Source organism: Puntigrus tetrazona, chromosome 22 (genome assembly GCF_018831695.1).
Source record: "Puntigrus tetrazona isolate hp1 chromosome 22, ASM1883169v1, whole genome shotgun sequence".
Classification (NCBI taxonomy): Eukaryota; Metazoa; Chordata; class Actinopteri; order Cypriniformes; family Cyprinidae; genus Puntigrus; species Puntigrus tetrazona.
In genome coordinates this window covers 10,869,684-10,891,322 of record NC_056720.1, presented here as the reverse complement: position 1 = coordinate 10,891,322, position 21,639 = coordinate 10,869,684, and the positions used below count along the sequence as shown (strand labels likewise).

The window sequence follows — 21,639 nt, the reverse complement described above, 5'->3', positions numbered from 1 at the left end:
AAATAACCCAACAAACCAAATTTGCTAATTCCACCTAAGTGAAGGCTAGTTTAATACAGTTTACTTATCTGATCATTTCAGGTGTTTTAATCTTCAATCGGTACGTGTATTCTTGAACGTCATCATAGAGACTGAAATGGATTTTGAGAAACTGGAAAAAAGCCTGAACCCACCACATTGATCATGATTGAAGTAAAGGCTTTTCTTTTCTTTGTATTTTTGCATAGTTCTCTCTGCAAAGACAACCAGCCTCGGCAGCACTTTATCGACTGGTTTGTGGTTATTAGAGAGCATTGTTAGCGCAAATGTTAGCACTTGTCTGCGCTAGCTCTTTTCAACACCCTGCTGGACTTAAATCTTTTCACTTCAAGACAGCAGTGTGAGAGTAGTTAAGACCGACAAATGTAGTTAGATAATAAAGTGAACATTAGTCGTTAGCGTCACCGTTGCTACTCTGTCCATTTTTTTTCTTGAAAGACTTGACCGTTTTTCGATGCATTACTACGCAATGCTACTTTTAAGATTATCAGGCAAGAGTGTTTGCAAATCTAGCGAACACTGCACACCATAAGCACCACAGCAAGCTAAATAGGGCAGCGGTCGCCTACTTGCAACCCGTGAAGAGCCTCTTTCCTCTTTCCCTTCTCCTCTTCTCCTCCTCCTCTCAGCCTGTCTTCTCTTTACCATTTTTTTCTCCTTGTTTTGAAACTGATTGTCTTCTACCATCACAAAGACACTTGGTTCTGATTGATTGACAGGTAACAGAAGAGGAAGAGCACAGTGTGATTGGGGGTTGGATCTGCAGACAGACCCGGAGAGAAACATGATGTACGTGATGCTGTTTTACAGTCAATGAGAGACCATTTCTGGTTGGAGGGGTCTGTTGCAAAAAAACTGTCCAGTAGCATTCCAGTTTTGTGTGAAATGGTGTGCAACCCAAATCGAGAAACACGCCACATGTAAACAAATGCACACAAGATTACATTTCAGAAGAGGAGACGTGTGTACATAGGGGTCCGTGACCAAGTTCAGTCGCCCAGGATACACGGTCATGGCCCGTTATAAAGAGTTATATACACAAAAGAAATACAAGGAGGGCAGAAAGGGCTGCAACGATACATGCACACAACCAGTGAAAAACAACAGTGACAGAAAACTCTACAAAACAAAGACCCCTCCAACACTTGTACCACCCTTCCCACCCATGTCCAACTTCCCCCGGGGTCTAGTCGTCCTAGTCACTCCCACCAAAGTCCAGGTCAATCCAGCTTTACTCTATACAGTATACAATAGTCATGCAGAAAAAAAGTGTCCCCACCACTTCGAATGGGAGGAGTTGTTTTTTCATTTTTTTTAAATTAATGCTAGGAGCACTTAACACAATCAAGCTTTAAATAAAGAAAAAAAACGATTTGGATAAGGTTTGAATAATGCTGAAACAAAATATTAGAAAATTGATGCATATATTGGAATTTCAGCGTATTTGTGATTTCGCTCTTTTTTTGTCATCTTTCAAAAAAAAATGTTGTTTCATTTTTTTTTTTTTTTTTTTTTTGCTTGCTTTCACTCTCAAATCCTTTTCCTTCATGGTGTGTCTAAACATTCAAATGTCTTTCTTTTATAAAGAAATTACATACCGCCATTGATCAAAATAATAACAACAATAATAATAAACAAGAAATTGGCAAATGAGTAAAACCAAACAACAACACCAACATAAACACAATTTAACAGTATAAAGCTTCAAGTCACAAGTTCAAAAACTAACTATTATTAGTCTTAGTAGTGTTAGTGTACTCATTGTAATTAGCATTAGTTTAATCTAAATTACATAAACTTTACACAAAACATTTGAGGTATTTCAGAATCAATTGTCAACACCTTCCTGCCAAGTCTGTGTGGTTTCCAACGGGAGAAATAAATGAGGGAACTGGTTTAATGTGTTTTTCAAAATGGCCACTTCTCCTGAATCACTATTTAAATCTTTGATAATCAAATTACCCAAAAATTCTAAACCTGAGCTTATTCTGAACCTGTTCCGGACTAAAATTGTAGCTGAGAATTTGTTCAGATTAAAGTCACGTCTGGTATTTTAGAAATTGATTTATGATATATCTTGATTTAAATTAGAAAGTGCTCCTGAAAATAGGCCATATGTGTGTACGGTACTGCGGCATACTCAGTGAAATCAGGGTACAAGTACACGATGCTAACAGAGAAAGATATTTTGTAGTGCACATAAAATAAACCGGCCTCACTCTCAAGACAAGCTTAATGCGATATAAACCTGGCCGTTAGCCCAAATAATTAATCAAGTGATACTGGAAAAATAATAAAGTTGGCATTATAAAGTGCTTAAACACCAGTTTATATCAAACTAACGTTAAAATCGTACCCTGGTTCAATGCCTGTATGCCTGCGTACCGTACAATTGCATGTAGGCGTGAGTATGTAAGGTCTCGTTCACACAGCAGACGTCCAAAATACGCGAGACGCCGCGTTAGAAATGGAAAATAACTGAAAATGGCAGTCCCGCGCGACACATTCAAAATAGCGCGGGAAGCGGCTCAACGGTCGAAACGCCAGCGCGGCGCGTCTTTACATAGAAACACGATGAAAAACCAGCGAGACGGACCTGAAACGCGTTTCGCCCGTGTGTAAACTGTCGAGGTGTGTGTGTGTGTGTGTGTGTGTGTGTGTGCTTCTTGTGTGTGTGTGCGTGCGTGTGTATTTCAGAGCAGTCCCACCCGTTGTTGAAGGAAAAAGGCACTCAACTCAATCTGCACAGCAGCCGCATCCCTCGGTGTGGCGCTATGCAGTCTGACTGCACTGTATCAGTATGTATATATCACCTTTACGTGAAAATTAATTTACGTAATACGTTTGTTTACATCTGTAACAGCTTTGGTGATGCTATTGGGCTTTTGGTGTTTGGTGTGTATTCCTCCCTTTGGCAGCACAGGACTGGCAGGTCAAAGAATCTTTGGTATCAGTGGCTGTTTCACAAACCACCCAGCTCAGTGAGGTAGCCACACTGGTTCTCACTACAAACAAAAGGTCCGTTTTATCAGCTAATGTACATACAGATGCCTGCTGATTTGTGTAGCACAAATCTGCTCTCTCTTAATGCTCATAATCAGGCCCACGCGGAATCTTAAGTATAAAATTCTGTGGCAGATTTCCACAGAGTTGGTCATTTACAAAGTTCTGCACATCTGCTGCCCCTCGAATGTCCATTTATTAAATATTTGGGCTAATTTGATTATGCTTTCAGCTACACATTGCACCTTGTTTGAATTAATTCTGCTGATTTGTCTCCTGAAAATTTTGTAGATTCCATCTGGGCCTGCTTATAAATCAATGCTCAGAGCATCATTGCATTAACAGTGCCAACTTTTATCTGTCCAGCAAGTCCTGCAACATTTCCAGAAATGCTACTGTTGCATTCAAAGACACTAAAAAAAGACTCCTCTTCGATTTTGAACATCCCCCCACGGAGGTAAGGTTGTGCCCTTGTTTCACACCCATTTGGCAGGGTTTTTTGAGGATTTTGGGAGAATTTTCGGGTGGAATTCATGTTTTTTTTTGGTTTGGTTCGTTTGCTCTTCAACAGAGCCAAGAGAAAGCGTTTTCTCTTTCATGGTCAGTGAAAGTTCCTTGCGTTATGACCTGTGGTAGTTCACATGCAATGCAGAGATGTCCAGCTGCAGTCCTCCCATGTTTGGTTACTCTTTTAGAAAGTCCTTTTTTTAATGAATTTTCCAAATGATCAACAAAGTGCCTTACATTTGCACAGATCACAAGTTTAATAAGAAATAGAAATATTTTGTACCAATTACCCGCTTTAATATTACGAAGAGAACACAACTGGGAGAGAGATCAAAAGAAAAATAGGGGTTTAGGGGTTAAAGAGGAGAAACAGTTTTTTTTAGTGTTTTTCTGTGTTTCTGTTCTGTTGCTGTAGAGATATTTCTACCTTTTCAGATGGATTTATTATAGACTATCTGTACTGAATGATTTAAAGCATTGATTATTTTTGTTTTAAAAAAGATTCTAATTCTTTTTAAAAGATGATTGTTGGTTGCTATGGCACATAATGCCAGTTTGGGAGTGGACTCTGGCTGAGAGTACGTGAACTTTTATATTATATTAAGGCAAACGTTATTGGCACTAGATTTAATGTAACATTTTGAACTGTGTTTACCCCTTGTCCACTTTACAGGATAAACAAAATATTTGATTTGTCAGTAAGATTTCAGTTGCGTGTGGATGTAGCAATTTGTAACAAATATTTCCATACGTGGTTAAAATGTGCCTCGTTGTGTTTGGCTGTACCTGTCTTGACATTTGGCCTATTGTGTACCTATACGGAATGAAAAATATTCTATTCATAGTTGAAATATCATAGGTCACAGTCAGAAAGGGTGCACCTTTTGCTAAAAATGGTCCAGTATTTCGTCCCCCAGACTTGAAGTTGACTGGTTTGCTTGTTGCATTACGGACAGTTTGGATTATAAGAACATGTGTTAACCACAAGTGCCATGAAACATCGCAGTCTAGCCCTCCATTTCCATCTGTGCAAAATAAACCGTATGGAGAGCCATGCTGGGTGAACGTTCGAGTCCTTGTTGTGGGAGCTCGTTCCATTTCACCTTCAGTAGAGGTCGACCTCCTTCGCTTTTCTGCCTGTATCGATTAGTCTCTCAATTCATTAGCTTAGCATATGATCTGAGAGCCTCAGTGAAACAACTGGCCATTAGGGAATTGTGCCGCCATGGGCCCGAGAGTGATGATGCAGGTGGTGGCTTTCTTTGACAACCTTGCTTGAGTAACAAGCCTTCTGTGCTGTGAGCTGTGAAAGTGCTCGTTTGCCCTCAACCGCACAAACAGACCATTTCAGCTCACTCTGTCGTGGTTTACGTGAATATTATGTGGTGCTTTTTCCATATGGAGATGTTTGGCTTGATTTCATAACAGTCCCAAAGTAAAAGGTTGCATTTAACATGAAACGTCGCCATTTTTGGCAGCAGTGGGATTGATTGGCACGCAACGGGTGACTGTGAGGTTGGACCGGTCCAGTCTCAGCCGCCCAGGGGAAAAGGGATTTAGATTTAAGCCTTGGAGAAGGTGGTGGCAGAGGTGCCTGGCTGGCTGGGACTGGCTACGTGGCCGTGATGGTGTTCCTCATGCCAGCGGTCAACGCAGCGGCGACGTGCATTCATGAAGAAGTTGCTGACGGTGCTGAGTTCCAGTCCCAGCTGCTGTGAGATGGTCAGCTGCATTTCCTTTGAGGGCCGCTTGTTCTCCTTGAAAATGGCGATGAGTGTGCGGCGCTGCAGGTCGGTGAAGACCAAGCGCTGCTTCTTGGGTGCCATATTGCGTTCCTTGTGCTGCTCCTGTTCCTTACGTTTGCAAGCTGTGGGGATCAGGGGGATGAACAAGAAAGATCAGGGAAAGGTAAGTAGACAAAGGAAATGAAGAAGAAAAAAATTCATTAGCCTCCTGTTTGCTCTACATACTGAAATGCCCTATTTGAGAGCAGATTCCATAGATGAACGGCTTCACAGGGAGTCGAAATGTTCAGACTCTCCTGTTTGGCTGTGGATTAATAGTGATTTAAGACAAATCCATTCTATCTCCCCGGAGGTCAAAAATCATCCCTTTAAAGAGAGCAGACAGAGCAGGCCAGCGGTGAGCACCTCAGCCTGGTCGTTGGAGACACTGCTGTTTGATTCAATATTAATGCAGTTTGGGCTCACAGTAGGAGTGCGAGTGACTGGTATACAAAAGTAGGGGTCTTTGTGTGTGAGAGAAAAAAAGAAAGAAAAGAGAGAGAGAGAGAAAGAAAAGAAAAAAAAGAGAAATAAAAAAGGAAAGACGCAAGGGGGGTATTGACTCATCCTATTTTAGTGTGTATGTGTCTGTTTTTGGAGGTGGGGTTGTCCACAGAGACTTCGGTCTGAACGCCCCTCCAGCAGGTCTGTAGTCTGCGACTTCAAACAGAGGCCACTGGAGGGCACGGACCTAAGAGAGGCAGAGTATTTTCGAACTGCCTTTAACTCACACCACCACCTCCCTGTATGTTCTGTCCTGGCAATGCAGAGAGAGAGATTCTGGCTGCCTACTTGAGGGCAGTAAACACAGCGAGTGTTGTTCCAAAGTGTTAGGAAACACGAGTATGCCAAGAAACGTTTCGTTTCCTTTACAGCTCACAAGTACGAATCATTTTATTACATGCAAAGGAAATCAAATGCCTTCTCTTTCTTTCTTTTTTAAAACACTTTGTTTATTTTTACTTTGCATGTTTTATTATTAGTTTGTTTTCCAATGCACCCACATTGGACCTTTTGCTTCTCTCAGCGTTTTTTTTTTTTTTTTTTTTTTTTGTGAATGGATCATTCATTTCTTACCCAGCCGCCTCAATCGCCTGTAAAAGCAGAAGCTCTTTGCATCTTACTCGGATTTGATCTGTCTGTGTGTGTTTGTGGAGTGACTGGAGCCAAACTGTGGTGCCATGTATCTAATTACACTGAGCTGGGGCCCATTGATCACGTCACCTCTCGCAGTCAAATCTGTTTACTACAGGCGTCTAACTGCCTGGACCGCATCCATCATATTCAGATTCCATATCAGCCACACACACACACACATACACGAGCGCTTTGGATTAAATGCATTGTACACCTTAAGTGTACCGTATAAATGTTGACGGTACTTTAACGGTGCCTATAATATTTTTTTCGCATAACATTACTTCTATCGCATAAAGGCGTCTCCGAGCGCGCAGTCTAACGTGAATGATGAAGCTTTAACGACTTTTAAATCGTAATGAGTCGCCCGCCTGAAATAAATACTCCTGAAAACGCAAACCTCAGCGTATCCGAAGAAGGCGAGCTTTCAGCAAGATTTACTGGTGGCTTTTGTTGTTGAACGTCGTTCGCTTTTCGTCGGCGGTTTTCAGTACTCCAACGCTATTTTGAAATATTTATATCCAACAAAACCAGGCTGTGTTTTGGTTGAAATCTACCAGCAGGTGTCGCTGGCGCTATTCCCTGGTGTAAACGGTTTACAGGCGTAAGATTTTGTAATCGATATTGATCGATCGGTTGGGAAGGGGGCCCTGATTACTGAACCAAGCTCGGCGTAGAAAAGGAGAAAATCGATAGATGCAGACTTTAGAGCTACAGTGAGCAGAGAGTGGGACAGAAGCAGAAATATATTGTACAGAAAGAAATAACCCGATGAGTGACAAAAGAGTGAATTAAAACATTTGGATGGGATTTTTCACAAATTCTCTTATTACCACGTTTGAAAAACTTCACAAATTCTAAATAGAACTGTCTGTATGGATTCTTTCATGCTATATTCTTTTTGTATAGGTTTCTTTTTTATATACATTTCTTTTATATTTTCAATACTATTATACAAAGAAATACCTTTTTGGTTATATATATATATATATATATATATATATATATATATATATATATATATATATATATATATATATATATATATAAACTGAAGTAAAACGTAAAAATGTTGGGAGTTAGTATTTCTTTAAAAAAAAAACATTACATAAACATAACAGGGTTGACAGTTTTACAGTTGGTTTAGCCATTATTAGTCTTGTACTCAAGGTCATGATACTATAGAAAGATCATTTTTATATTCTATTAATATCATCTTTTTTTTTTTTAAATAATGAGTGGTTGGGCCTAACCGCATGCAGCGTAATAACATAGCTGACTACCGACAAAACAAGACAAATTGATAAAACGAGCAATTATTGTTGTTCGTGATGCAGATGGGAATTTTAAAGAATGTGTGTAATTGTAGGCCCTACATTATAAAAGGACAATAATAAGAAAGAATTTGTCAAATAATTAGGCTGTGATTTATATATATATATAGCCGCCTCCGAACTTTTCCGCGCCCGTGTCTGTTCTCTAGCAGGGCAGTTTCTGACTTGCCTCGGCTTGCACCGGCGATAGTGGGGTAGGCCTGCGGTGCTCAATACCGGTCGATGGATCCGTAAATAATTCGTTTTTGAAATTCATTTCATCTAATTAATTATAGTTCCGTGAAAATTGTTCTGGTAATGAGCCAGAAACGGTGGTAGGCCTGCCTTGTACCAATGGGGCGCTGAGTCTAAATTCGAAATAATACCAATTTAATAGCGCTGCGTGCTGAGCAGGGTGGGGAATGACAAACGAGGACACGCTGCAGACTCTGAATAATGACTAAAAAACACAGCTACAAGCTCATTTATGTATGGCCCGTGATAGCGTTAATTAGTGTCGATGTGGGACGTTGGCCAACCGCAGGTACGTCTTTAAACGACTCCGTATTTACCGCAAATGTATGCCTAACGCTTATTTATTTGTAATAAACGAGGTTTGGTCTGTTCGGCTGTGTACATATGTAATGACATCACTTAGATTCGTGCTTTTGTCTTTCATTATTGTAAGTATTTTTATTGTAAGGCCCAGGGGATTGTAATTATTATCATTATTAAAGCTCAGCAAATATGATGCGAAAAAGTGTAGCCTGTATAAAACGTATGCAAATATTTGATTAACTGAAAAAACTCAACGAGACGCCGGTTTTAAAAGAAATAACACTTTATGCGTCCGTTTCTTTTTTTTCTTCTCTTCTTCGCCATTTTTTTGTCTGCTAGGATATTGTGTTATAATTAGTAAGCTCTTCTCGTAAACAACGTTGTGCTCGAGGCTCTCTCTAAATACTCGACTGAATTTAGCGTAATGCAATAAGAAAAGATCAGCATGCTAATGTTCAGGTAATTTGAAATAACTCAACCCGTTAAGAAAGTCGGTTGGTTATTGAAGCCGACACGTTATAGCAAACCATTAGCCGTGAGTCAGAATATTTGCGTTGACGAAGAGAATATGGAATACGTAAAACGATGGAAATATAAACGACTTTAATAAAATGTTATGTCGTAGGTTACGACGTTAATGCGTAGATATCTATCGTGCAAATATTTTCGGTGCGCGTGCGGATGATTTTTAGGTGGGAGATTGGAAAAAAAAATTCTGTACTTTAATATGAAACAATAATAACCCTAGTTCTTAATGAAAAGCGTTCGGTCAGCGTTCTGTTGCTATAGCAAGTAACTTTTGTGAAACTGAAAGGTACAGCCTATAGACTTCTTGGCCTTCATTGCCTTAATGACCCTAATTGTTGCACCCTGAGTGCCCTATCTATACTCTATCATATGTTTAAATCGTGTGATAGGTATCCTTGCCATATGATAAATTATTGATATTGTGGAATACAGTTTGTGTCTTTGATGGGTAGTACATTTATGGCTTGCCCCTTACGTTTCACTGTAGGCAGCCATAACATGTTTGAAGTATAGGAATACAATTTTCTTTATAGGCCCATGGCAGGTTCATGTCTTTGATGGTTAAAGCTGGGTTCATCATCATGGCTAATTGGAGCTGTAATAACGGTTCAATCCGAGGGTTCTCGACTTCACAAAGTCTAAATAAATAAATAAATGGTGTCTCCTGTGAAAGCTGGAGGTGTATGTGCACTCTCTTGGATTTCAAGTGGGAGGACTGAGGGAGTGCAGGGATCGATGGCTGGCCGCGCCGCTCAGCCGACCAGTCTGCCTAGGATCGATGCATGGAGTGCGGCTGAGCTGAAATCGGGAGCGGAGTTGCTCCCATAGAGGCCTATCCAGTGGTGGTTAAAAAATCAGCGTGTCATGAAATTGCCCTTGTATGAATATGAATCGCTTCCATCAGCAACCGCGGTGTGTTTTGCATGAGTATGCGTGTTTGCAATCTAAATATTTTTTTACATAAATGCAATTACACAGACGTGAGTGTGAAAATTAAAACCCACAATGGATAATCTGTGAGTTAGAGAGTCTGGATTGGGAAACGCTACAGCTGCGAGGTTAGTATGACGTGGGTGAGGCTTGTTGTCACTCTAGAACATTACTAATGAGGTTAAACCTTTTTACGCTTTTTTTCAGTGGTCTGACTAAACAAGCACATGACATTAAAAGTCTCTCACCTTTAAAACAACCCATTGGCAGGCTACCATTTCTTTAGGACTTATCATGGATTGATTTTATCTTTCTCTCTGATTTGATTTATTGGATGTCCGCCGGTTTTATCAGCGTGACTTGGTGCTAATCGTCTCAAAGGTCGATGTTTTGACAGGGGCTGATTCTGCTGAGTTAGCCACGAAGGCGGGCGGTGAGTGAGGTAAAGGGCCAAAACCTGTAGGTTAACTACTGTAGAAGTTAGTACTCAAGACATTCGTTTAAAGAACTAAGCGTTTCTCACTCGTCTCATTAATGTTGACAGGATCATAACACGTGACTGTTGCCTTGAGATCAATAATTGAACGTTCTAATAAAACTTGTTTAAGTTAAACATCCTCTCTAGGCGTATTGACACATCGGCATGTGTTCGGTTGTAAAGACCGCTTGACCCGCAATTACAGTGAAGTGAGTTTAAGAGGTCTGAAAGGTTGAGGGACCAAACACCCTCCACAAAGTCTTGAAAGAACATTTTAAACCTCTGAAAATACCACAGGATTGATCAATAGGTTGTGCGGACTCAAGCTGTCATTGAACACGCTCAACACTCTACAGAAAAAAAAAAAGTCCAGTCAAAATTTTTTACACTTCTTTTGTACTGTGTGATCTGAACCCGTTGCAACATCAAAAATAATTTTTCATCTCCGAAGAACCATACACAGCAAAAATGGTTCTGGTAGGTGCTTTCTAGGAAGGATGCCTTTTTTTGGAATCTGAGGAATCATTATTAGAGTCTTTATTTGTTAGACTGTAACTTCAAGGAATATTTCAAAACGCAGACCGACTAAAGCTCTTGACAGAGCTGTACCACTAAACGATGTTCCGGGTATAACAGCTTTTACAAGTTGGTCTGATTGACTAATCTGGCATGTTGTGGGCTCAGCGCGTGTGTAAATGGTGTAATGGCACACCAAGAGAGTCACTGCGTTGTAAAATGGCCCTTGATGCCTCAAGATGTGTCAGTAACCAGCCAGTCTCTCAGCCTCTGGAGGATATGTGTGGTTTTGAATCTGACCACACTGGTCAGTTTGAATCTTTTATTTTTATGCATAGGATTAGGTTTTGTTATTGTTTTTGCCAATTAAAGGCTGTGCCTCCATGTACGTAAAAATACACATATATTGAAAAATTTTAAAGTTTGCCATTCTAAAAAAAAATGTTTTTAAGAAAATTATTTTTGGAATTATATTCATATATACATATTATAGACAGTTGACGTGCATTGCGTTATGTCAAACTGTAAATTCAAATTAAATAAAATAGTATGGCATTTTAATATGATGTGACCAAATAAATTACCCTGACAGGCAAAGTAAGAAAAATAGCTTTTGTGTTTATAGCAGATCTATAGCTTTCAGGTCACTCTAAGGATGCATCAGATAAAGGCATAAAGTAAAGTATATTTACTGCATGCCCAAGTGTTTTGGCCGTGACTCAATCGAGTGGGAGGTGTTGTTCTGTAATATCAGCTTTGATAAAATTATTAAATCCCCCCCTTGGTAAAATTTAGTGGTGACGCAATGCAATTTAACCCTTTGATGCTCTCCTCCTAGGCGGCACGGTCTCTTAGCAATTTGATTTAAAGGTCACTCTCTCCTATCGATCCATTTTGGCGGGCGAGCACAGAGATTGATCATGAAAATCTAAGCTCGCGGAGACAGTACCGCGCGCATTTTAGAGCAACAGTGTTAGATCTTATGGCGGCGTGTACATATGTTACTCAGTCATCAGTTGTTTTAAACCGCGGGAGTAAGGAGATGGTTTAAGATTTAACATAGGCTAGGATACTGTGTGTTGTATCATAATAGCATTTACCGTTGCAAATAAGGTTAAAAACATCACGATGTAAAGCAGACTAAACATGCCATATCAGGACATAAATGTAAATGTAGATGCAACCGTCACGAGCGCATATGCACGTTGTTTGCGAATAATTTTTTTTATGTATTGTTTTATATAGGCTGCAAGAACGCCTAATGATTTTTGAGGAGCACAAATTTTGAGAAGTCGCTATTTACTAAATTTACGTGCGAAGTAGCGAGGTTGCCATAGCAACAGTTCGCTCATCATGCGCTTTGCCTTTGAAGTCAGAACAGAAGTAGCTACCTCTTTATTTACTATTCGCACTTTTTAGATTCGCACATAAACACCAGCGTGTTGGATTTAAGCTTCACCTCTTTGAAATTAACCTTTGAGGATGAACCTTAACTGGAATATGAAAAAAATTAATTTAAATGTCGATTCACTGTGAGTCATTAAATATTGCGCACAATGGAGAAAGGCTATTTTTAAAATTAGAATAAGACAGCAGGCCAAAGGGGGGGAGGGGACGAAAGTGAAGTTTCTTCCGTGTGGTTCAACTCGAGCTATTGAAATAGCAAACCGAGGAATGGAAATCAATACAAATTCACTGCTTGTTATATAGACCCAAACTACGATGCGAGACTGTTTTAGTCGCACAGGGCATGCGATGTGGCTCTCCAGATGCAGCCGTATTCATGAAATCTTCACGAGAGTAAAGATTCTCTTCGAGCATCCTGAAATAATCATATTTAAAAACGGCTTACGTGCATTTGTTTACCAAACAGGTGACCGCATCTTCATTTTTCACTTCTGGCTCTATCAATTATTAAGGTCAGCATCGATCATTTTCTTGGCCTGCCCAAACCCCTTCTCCCCTGAAAATGCCTCGATTCGCTAATCCTAAATCAATTGCGTCCATTCTCGTGGGCTGGGAACTGGAGGCGAGACTGGAAGTCGTTTTGATGAGGAGGAGGATGATGATGATGATGATGTTGAGTGAAAAGCAAACACTCCACTTCAAAGTGTTAAAGTGTGTATATATATATATATATATATATATATATATATATATATATATATATATATATATATATATATATATATATAACACGTAGTACCAATCCTAAATGGACTGATTGCGCCCAATTTCTTATAATTCTCATCTTTGTAGTTTAACAGAAACTGTGGTTTAGGAAAACCCAGAAGGGCAAGGGGGCGAGCAGAATCCCCGCAAGGACGCTGCTAGGCAAGCAATTCAGAAAACAGGCCTCACACGGCATTTAGTTTAAATTGATATGATTTACCATCTCGCGTGGTGCATTGCGTATAAACACATATTGTTTTATTGTGTTGCTTTTCCTCTCTCGCGCTCGTGACTACAGGGAGATCCCACACGATGCACAGTAAAATCTGCATCCTTCCTGCTAAACGAAACAGTAGGTAAATCCAGAGTCCGCTGGGAGAGAGTGCTGAGCCGGTATAATTGATAGATGTACTGGCTATCTTTATCGATCGCTTTATCGATTCGGCCAAATACATTGAGATGGAGTGTGGAATACAGCACAGATGCTGAGGCGAATTGTTTTTCATCGTTAATGCAATCTTTAAACATTGCGCATTGCGCAGTATTCGGGGATTGCGATTTTTCTGTCACAGTTACGCGCGGCACGTCCGACATGACATATATACTCCGCTTAATTTGTGTATTAATTTCGTATATTCTAAAATGTGCTTCGTGTTTGTTTTTGACTAGCATTGCATTGGAAAGGGAAAAAAAGGGACGCTTCGGCGGCTCAGAAGAACCCTACCAAATGATCCCACAGACACGGGCATTTTCACATTAGCCAGGCAGTGCCACGGCATTGATTTTTGTGACTGTGATGAATTTGGAATAGTAATTTGAATTTATTGATTTGTGTAGTGAACGAGTATTCCCAGACTCTCTATGAAACACAACCCCCCAACTTCTACATGCGCGTATAGAGCATAATGGCTCATTTAAATGCGCTTGCTTTTCTTATTTGCATACCATAGTAATTCCTCATTGAGCTGAATTTTACTACAGATCCGAGACCTGCAAGGGCTTTTATTTTTATAGAAGGTATTATTTTATTTAAAGAATGGCTTGGCACAATGCGGCATTAACAATAGGTAATAATAAATAAAATATATATATTTTAAAAAGTGATGTTTTGAATATTTTACGCATGTAAAAGGCATTTAAGGGCGCACACTTTAAAGCGTTTGTGTAGCGTAATGACAGCATCGTGAATCGTTGTTAACGTGGACGCACTGCAAAGTAAAGATAAGTTGCCCGAAAGACAAAGAGTTAGTGTACAGTTGCTACCTGTGGCAGTATAGAGTTTGTCTTCCGTTTAGGGTAACTTCCTTTTAATAGGGTGTGGAAGGGGGGGGGAATCTCGATGCCCAATTAGCTTTAACAGCAACGACACTTAAGAGGACAATTGAATAGGGTTTAAATCTTTATTTACCAGAACAACTTTAAATGCGCAAAGGAACAATTTACATTCCATTAAGTGCTTTTCAACGGGGCATCGACTGGAACTAAAATATGCCACTATATCCTGGTTAATTGAACCCACAGCTGAAATACGACGTGAGGTGATAGGTTTGGACGGGTCAGCGGCCCCTCTGCCAAGGTGATGTCCGGCACACACACCTGATTATTCCTTTTCAGCGAATAGAAAGTCAAGCTCGCACATTTGCCGGTGCTGTTTTGATTTGAAATGACAGGAAAAGAAATTAAGCGGAGTGGGAAGTATGAACACCAATTTGTCTTTTGAAGTTAATTGAATCAAATTGTTTCGAAAGAAATATTTTGCTATATTATTATTATTATTATTATTTTATTTTATAAGTATTGCAAGTCGCTAAATGACACGTTAGGCCTACAGCAAACCTGAACACCTGCAATAGGCCACAGATGTTTTTTAATATTTGTATTATTTTCTTACACAGGCTAACTGATCTCTCTTGCTTTCGGTCTTAAACATGTTCTAATAATTTGACAGTGGCTATGTACCTATATCCGTTTAGCGAATATGTAATCAGCACTGGAATAATTTTAAATGTCCCCTAAAAACTTTGAATTCATTTAAGGATGCTAGGTTTGTTTGGCTGCTTTCTAAATGTTTTTTTTTTTTTTTTAAATAGGAACAGACGCCTTTGGGTGAACTCAAGCACAACTATTACGAACAAAGAATGTTTGAGAATCCATGCGTGGTCTATTGATTATCTTATTGAAGAGTGAGGAGATAAGAGTGAAGCTAATAGATTCTGTGTGATTGTTTTGATTTCCTCTTTTCCACGAGGAAACTTAAATGGCCCTCACTCACCTGCAAGCCTAAGGGCCGACATGCGCTGGAACTCGGGCTCCTGGAGCCACTTCCACATCCGTCTGAACGTCTCCCGACCTGACTTGAGTTTACTCCAGGGTTTGGGATTCCGCAGGAGGTCCGAGAGGGTTCCTTGAGAGCGACACAAGATCCTCTGGGCAAAGATGGCCTGCGGGATGCTGTACCTCTTTAGTTCCGCCGTTATCCGCTGAGCCACCTCTTTGGTGTTGATCTCCTCCACCTGCCCCGACCCACCGCCCTGTCCGCCGCCTCCCGCCGCCTGCCTGTCCCGCTCCGACAGCACCGAGCCGTTCGCCTGAGAATGTGAGTGACCGTGGTGGTGATTGATACCGTTGAGAGAAGACATGATGCCCGCCCCGTGGCCCCCTAAACCCCGCGCCAGGTGCTCCTCGCCGCGGCCGAGCATCGCAGCGTGAGTCTCGAAGCCTCCCGTGGAAATCATCTTGTCGTTCCCCAGGTGAGCGGTCGGACCGTATGCGCTCAGAGCCTGCTGAGAGTTGTGCAAAGACCCGAGGCCGTTAGAAAGAGGCGATAAAGGCGGTCCCATCCCGGACAAGTCTTTGGAATAGTGGCCGTATAGGTTGCTCATAGACGCGAGGCCCCGGTCGTCCCGCATCAGCGTGAAGCTGCCGCTGACGTTCCCGGCGGCGAGACGCTGGTGCGCGGGATGGTGGTGAGCGTGAGGGTGCGGGTGGTGGTGAAATTTCTCTGAGACGTTGGATATGGGAGGCAGATGGTGCTGCAGCGGCGTCAGCGTGGTGTAAGTGCTGCTCAGGCTCATGCTCGAATCGCACGACATGGTCATCGCTGGATGCAGAGGACCGGACAGCGAATGGTCCGTGCGATACTCCCCGGCCCCGTCCAGTATCGAGGCCATGCTGGACACCATCGCTGACCTCCCGTGCGATGACACCAAGTTCCTATGTGTCGCCGACTGTCGCGCATGTGGAGAGTTCATCAAGTCCCCGGTTTGATGGGAGTGTGACACGCCGTGCAGATTCCCAATGTTTTCCATTGTAAGTTCCATTGTTGAAAGACACCGTTTTCTTCTCTCTCTCTCTCCCTCTCTCTCTTCCCTTTCTCTCTCACACTCTCCCTTCCAATAAATTTTAAACGATCTCAAAGCCGCGCGCCATTGATCCCCGAGATCTTCGGTGTTAGTCAATCCAGCATTTCACCGCGCGCATGTACGTACGCCTGGCGTCTAAACGGTTGTATCTATCGCCGTGGCGCGGGTCTTACTACTGACAGTCGAGGCTGACCGAGTGAGAGTGTCTGCCACGTGACCGCGCAATATATTAAGATGTGCTGTGCCTGTGTGCGCTGGTGCGCGCGCGCGGCACAAAATAGAGGTTTTTCGACGGTTCTCGGGTTCGGCAAAGAGCCGTGTTTTCTGTCGAGAACAAAATTGGTCACGTGGGCTGGTTTTGTCGCTCAGAAAAGTCTTTATTAGCCTATCGCCTTTCCGGCGCGCTTAAAGCGCCAGCAGATGCCTTCTAAAGAACCCAAGAACAAAAACATCCATGTGAAACTTCATCAAGGTGTAAAAGCCTTTTTAAAGGATGCACTCTCTACTTCAGACTAGTACTGACGTCACCAACACTGTCTGTCGTACAGACGAAAGACACCTAATAGGGGCGATTCACAATCCATCCCTCTGCTGTCTGAGTTTTTCCCTCATATAGAGTGACATCTGCACACTTTGACTCCAGCAGTGTTGTTTTGAATTATTGGGGATTCCTTTATGGACATGATTCATCGTTTTCTCCTGATAAAGTTGCTTAACTCGGCGCCAGCGCGCCACATCTTAATGGTTAAATATTAATGGATTTCCCAAACCCGAAGCAGATAAGATAGTCAAATTCCTTTTGAACGACGCGAGATCACATGATTAATCGTGCCATATTGCTGCCAAACGTTTAACGAAATTTCATTATCAACCGAACGGCCTGTTTGCGGGTTTAATAAGCGTTCGCGTTGGGCGGAAACTCGCGTGATGTAATTACTGGCGAGCTGAAAAGGCGGAAAAAAATAAACGCATTAAAACGCAGAAAGAAAGTGAAGTGCTGGGGAGGGAAGTCAAACTTCGGATGCACGCTTTTTAGGCTGCGTGCAATTTCATTAGACGAGTTTTGAAGAGATATTTTGTATTATTTACGATAAGGATAACATGCATATGCAGGGGCTACTACATTTTACTTAGCTGCCGCATGCGGGCCTAGCTTTGTGATTCGCCAGTCTTCAAATTTCAGCTCTATTAGCAGGCCCGTTGCACAAATATGTTTTGCAAATACGTACATCCTTTGTTTTTAAAACGTTATAAGATAATAGATATAGGATAATAGGTTTTTTTATAAGATAACAGTTCAAATAAATCTGATTAAATTCCTACCGACAACGCTTATTTGTTATTGTTTATCCCCACGATCACTTCCGGTTCACGCTTATTATTAATGCACTCAGTCGTCGATCAATACATTGATCATTTAGAACGGGGTGGGCAATAAATGTAATATATTTGTTTTCTCTAAGAAGGCACTCGCGAAGGGTGAATCTCAATCGTCACCGACGATCATAGGCCCGCTCATTTATCTGACTTTATTTATTGCCGTCAATAAATAAAGCGGAAGAAAAGCATCGATACATTTACATGCAGAAAAAGACTTTGTTTTAGGTCAGATTTCACTGCACGAGGAACAGCAAAGCAGTTATCTTCGTGTGTGCAATAAAAGGAACAATACGGCTGAATAAACCACCTTTATTAGCTTAACTTCACCGTTCAGCCTATCCAGATATGATAATTTGATAATGATCATTTTATTAAAAAAGACGAACAGGACCACGACATTAAAAAAAAAACAGCCTCGTCCTTTGGGATTGCTGTTTTCCCATTGATCCTTGCAATCAGTGTTATTGAAAATAAATTAGGCCGCTCGCAAATCTGTTTGCTGCAGATTTTTTCCTCGCGGTGCTACCATTATTTCTATCGCCATGCGCCTAAAACGCGAGTTCGTGTAGATCTCAGGTAGTCGGGAAGTAACTAGTTGGTTTTAGCCACATGCAACGTGACGCTTAACTCAATGTACAGTTTTAGGAGGCTTATATTAGTTTCTAAATGAACTGAAGGGTCAGCGACGGGCCCCCCCAAAAAAGGGTTCAGATATTTCTGGCTCATATATCTGGACGCAACCACAATTGATTATTGCATTGATTCGTTCCTCGCTATTTACAAAGCCATGCTTCGCTATGACAGGATAATTGAATGCGGTTGATTGTCGAGATGAACGCTAACAGCCGACGAGGCGTCATACAGTGAGCTTTATGATAACTTTTCTGCATATCGTTGCATTTACGATGCTGACAAATACACCTCCCACCTGTCGATACATTTAAGTCATTGGCCAAAGTAAAAAAGGCGACGCATTATAAGGGTAGAAAAGAATGGCAGCGGTTCATAAGTTTAAACGCATGGCAAGCGAGATTGTGCTTTTTTTTGATAATTTGATGCGAATGTTTTTCCCCCGTATAAATATTATGGAGTTCAGAAAATGGCTTAAACGTTATTTTCACCAAATGTGCGCCCAGCAGCAGACTTGCCTTTGTTTTAAAACGACACTTTCGATGCTGATTTTCTAATTGTAATTGTTTGTGTGGGCCTGCGTGGGTCGAGAGGTTGTTCGTACCGCATACTTAAAATCCACCCGACACGAACTGAACTCTTCAGGGGGGTAAAGTTTTGCGCCGCTCTGTAATAACGGCGTTTTGATTCCCCGAATAGCGTCTAGCAGCCTCTAACGCGGCATTGTACTCGCCGCATAAAGTATTAGAGAGCAGACCCTGATTTAATTTTCGCTCGAATATTCAAATGAGCTAGACGTACCCTGTGGCTCGCGTAGTATGAAATATTAAAGCTGTCGATATCCAAATAGAGACCAGGAAAGCCACAGAGACCCCGTGTTTTATTTTTGCATTTCTAAGAGCGTGAGTCGACAAACACAATCGCTTAATAAGTGTGCATTATAACGATGCATCTGTGTATTTTAATCGTAAAATAGCCATTTAGATTTATAGGGGTATTGTCAGAAATAATCTTGACAGTTTGTCGTCTCGGCCGTAATGACAAACGACTGTGATTTTTGTTTTTTTTTAATCAATAATCAATATTTTTGGGAACGAATTGCCCCGAAATCTTCAAAAGGCACATTAACAAATAAAGCAGGATGCGACCGAAACGTTAACAAACCTTTTAACTTTTGAATTTTTTTTTTCAATACTTTTTCTTTAAACGCAGGCTATTAATTACATATCTAATAATTTGATTCGTTCATTTCCTTAAGTAGACTATCGCGCTTGGGAAGCTGTTCATTTAAAAGTGTGCTGATAAAAAAAAGGGCTCTTTAGTGAAGGTCCGGGCATTCTTTCAATGGGTTTGATCAGTTTCTATCACAAACTGTGACAAAGATAGACTCAAATTTGCTTGACTGCATTAGTAGTATCACTTGGCTGATCGATCACACCCTAAAGTAAATTTACTTGAATCGGTTTATTGGCAGAAGTCAAGCAGTCCTGTTGAAACTGACCATTGCGGAATGGAGTTAGGTGAGACTCGAAATTTATTTTCTTTTCGGACAATAATGTCTTTAAGATTTGAATCCGCAACGCCCCTTTCCGCCTTAACGCTTTATTTTTCGTAGTCTGTTGCAGTCTAATTGTTAAGGAAACGCTTAAATAAAAAAAAGTGGAGCAAAAAGGAGAACATTTTTTTAACTTAAATTACAAACAAGCTCTGTGGAAGATCGTAATTTCTTGCAGCAACTCAGAAAGTTTTATTTATTGCCAAAGCAACAATAAGCTTAATAATTGTTGAGCAATAACCTCAACAGCGTGCAGGTAATTTCATATATATAGGCGTTATAGTTCATTATAAGTTCAATATATCGAATACGTGGTTTTAAATGAAGAAAAATATGTTCACACTGCAAAAAAAAAAATATATATATATATGCATGGATTATTACTTTTGCATTTTTTGTGAAATGTGGTTAGGAAGTGTTTATATTAAAGTTCTCACTTCCGTTGTCTTCAAAACACCAAAACGTGTTTTTTTAAAGAATTATAAACGAACTTTCGAACGTTAAACAAATTAATTCCGTGAAGCCCTTTTAGTCGGGCGATTAGTTCTTAAACTCTGCGGTGAAAGTCTTATAAGAGCCGGAGCTCGTGTGTTTAGAGACGCGGGTGTTTAAAAGCGCTCGGCGAAAGAGAGCATGTGATCTATGGCTCGGGTCCCTGATCGATATATCCGCATTCTGATCGATTGGTATGGCAGAAATCTCAGGGACCCGTGTGAAGCTTTCCACGAGAAAAAGCCCAAACGCGGCATTTAAAACGATTTATTAAAAAAAAAAAAAAAAAAATCAGGACATAATTTGATCCGCTAAAAATGCGCGTTCTGTAATATTTTTTTGCAGGCTAATATATATATATATATATATATATATATATATATATATATATATATATATATATATATATATTGTTGCTGTTTCATAAATGTCAGTATCTAAAAATACAGTTGTGGGCCTAACGCTGATCAAAAAGAGAACTAATTAATACATTATGAGACTTTTGCTATTTCTCGTATAAAATCTCGCTTAACCCCCAATTAGTGCTCATTTGATACTTCAGATATTAACAGACACCTACTACAGCTGTCACGGTTTTATTTTCGAGCTTCATATGTCCTTTCCCCACCGTGTTTAGCCACAGGCTGCTGTTTATCGTGCGTCTCTTATTTGTATTAACGCACACCGAATAAAAGGCCGCATTTCTCCAAACACCCAGAACCGTCTCTGCCTCCTCAGTCCTACGGATAGCCGGCGTCACCCTTTAAATGCGATCGATTATATCGATTATTGTAGCCTGTTTCACAGATGTCACATACTTTCCTTTTTTTTTTATCTGACCTCTTATTTTTCCGAATGAATATAGCGTCCATGCACGTTGTCGTATCCTACACGCGAAACGCTGCGACAAAAAGAGCAGATCATCGCGCGACACGTCCCGCTCATAATTCATATTTAGCCCGGTATTTCATTCCCGGTAACTTTTTTAAATATCAAACTTTCCTTCTTTCCAGTTTCCCTTTTGTGCAGACGCTTATAGACCTTTGCGACTAAATCCACGAAAGGCAAAAATATACTCTTTATATGCGCTTCGTCTAATTTCACTAAAAGGTCGTATAGCTCATATTGAGTAAATGTCAGCAGTGTTTGTGTCAGACACCTCGGTTTTCTGATTTTCCCCTTGTTTTAGTATTTACGCTGTAGTAATAATAATATCAACAGAGAAAAACACACGACGCAATTAATCAATTATTCG

At 40.7% G+C, this 21,639-nt stretch overlaps 2 protein-coding genes across 4 annotated transcripts in view; one reads left to right on the top strand and one right to left on the bottom strand.

Moving 5' to 3' along the window:
• LOC122327734 (CUGBP Elav-like family member 5) overlaps positions 1-21,639 on the top strand; it is a 1,183,696-nt gene that overhangs the window by 759,500 nt on the left and 402,557 nt on the right. The window lies entirely within an intron of this gene.
• onecut3a (one cut homeobox 3a) lies at positions 1,131-16,895 on the bottom strand. The gene is made up of 2 exons (XM_043223288.1): positions 15,238-16,895; positions 1,131-5,416 (listed from the first exon to the last, which is right to left on the bottom strand). The coding sequence occupies exons 1-2, from the start codon at positions 16,283-16,285 to the stop codon at positions 5,112-5,114; spliced, it is 1,353 nt and encodes a 450-aa protein (XP_043079223.1). The 5' UTR covers positions 16,286-16,895; the 3' UTR covers positions 1,131-5,111.

Coding starts and splice junctions, on each gene's coding strand:
- onecut3a (XM_043223288.1), bottom strand. CDS start 16,285: ATGGAACTTACAATGGAAAACATTGGGAATCTGCACGGCGTGTCACAC. Junction 5,417..15,237: donor GTCGGCCCTTAGGCTTGCAG/GTGAGTGAGGGC, acceptor TGATCCCCACAG/CTTGCAAACGTAAGGAACAG.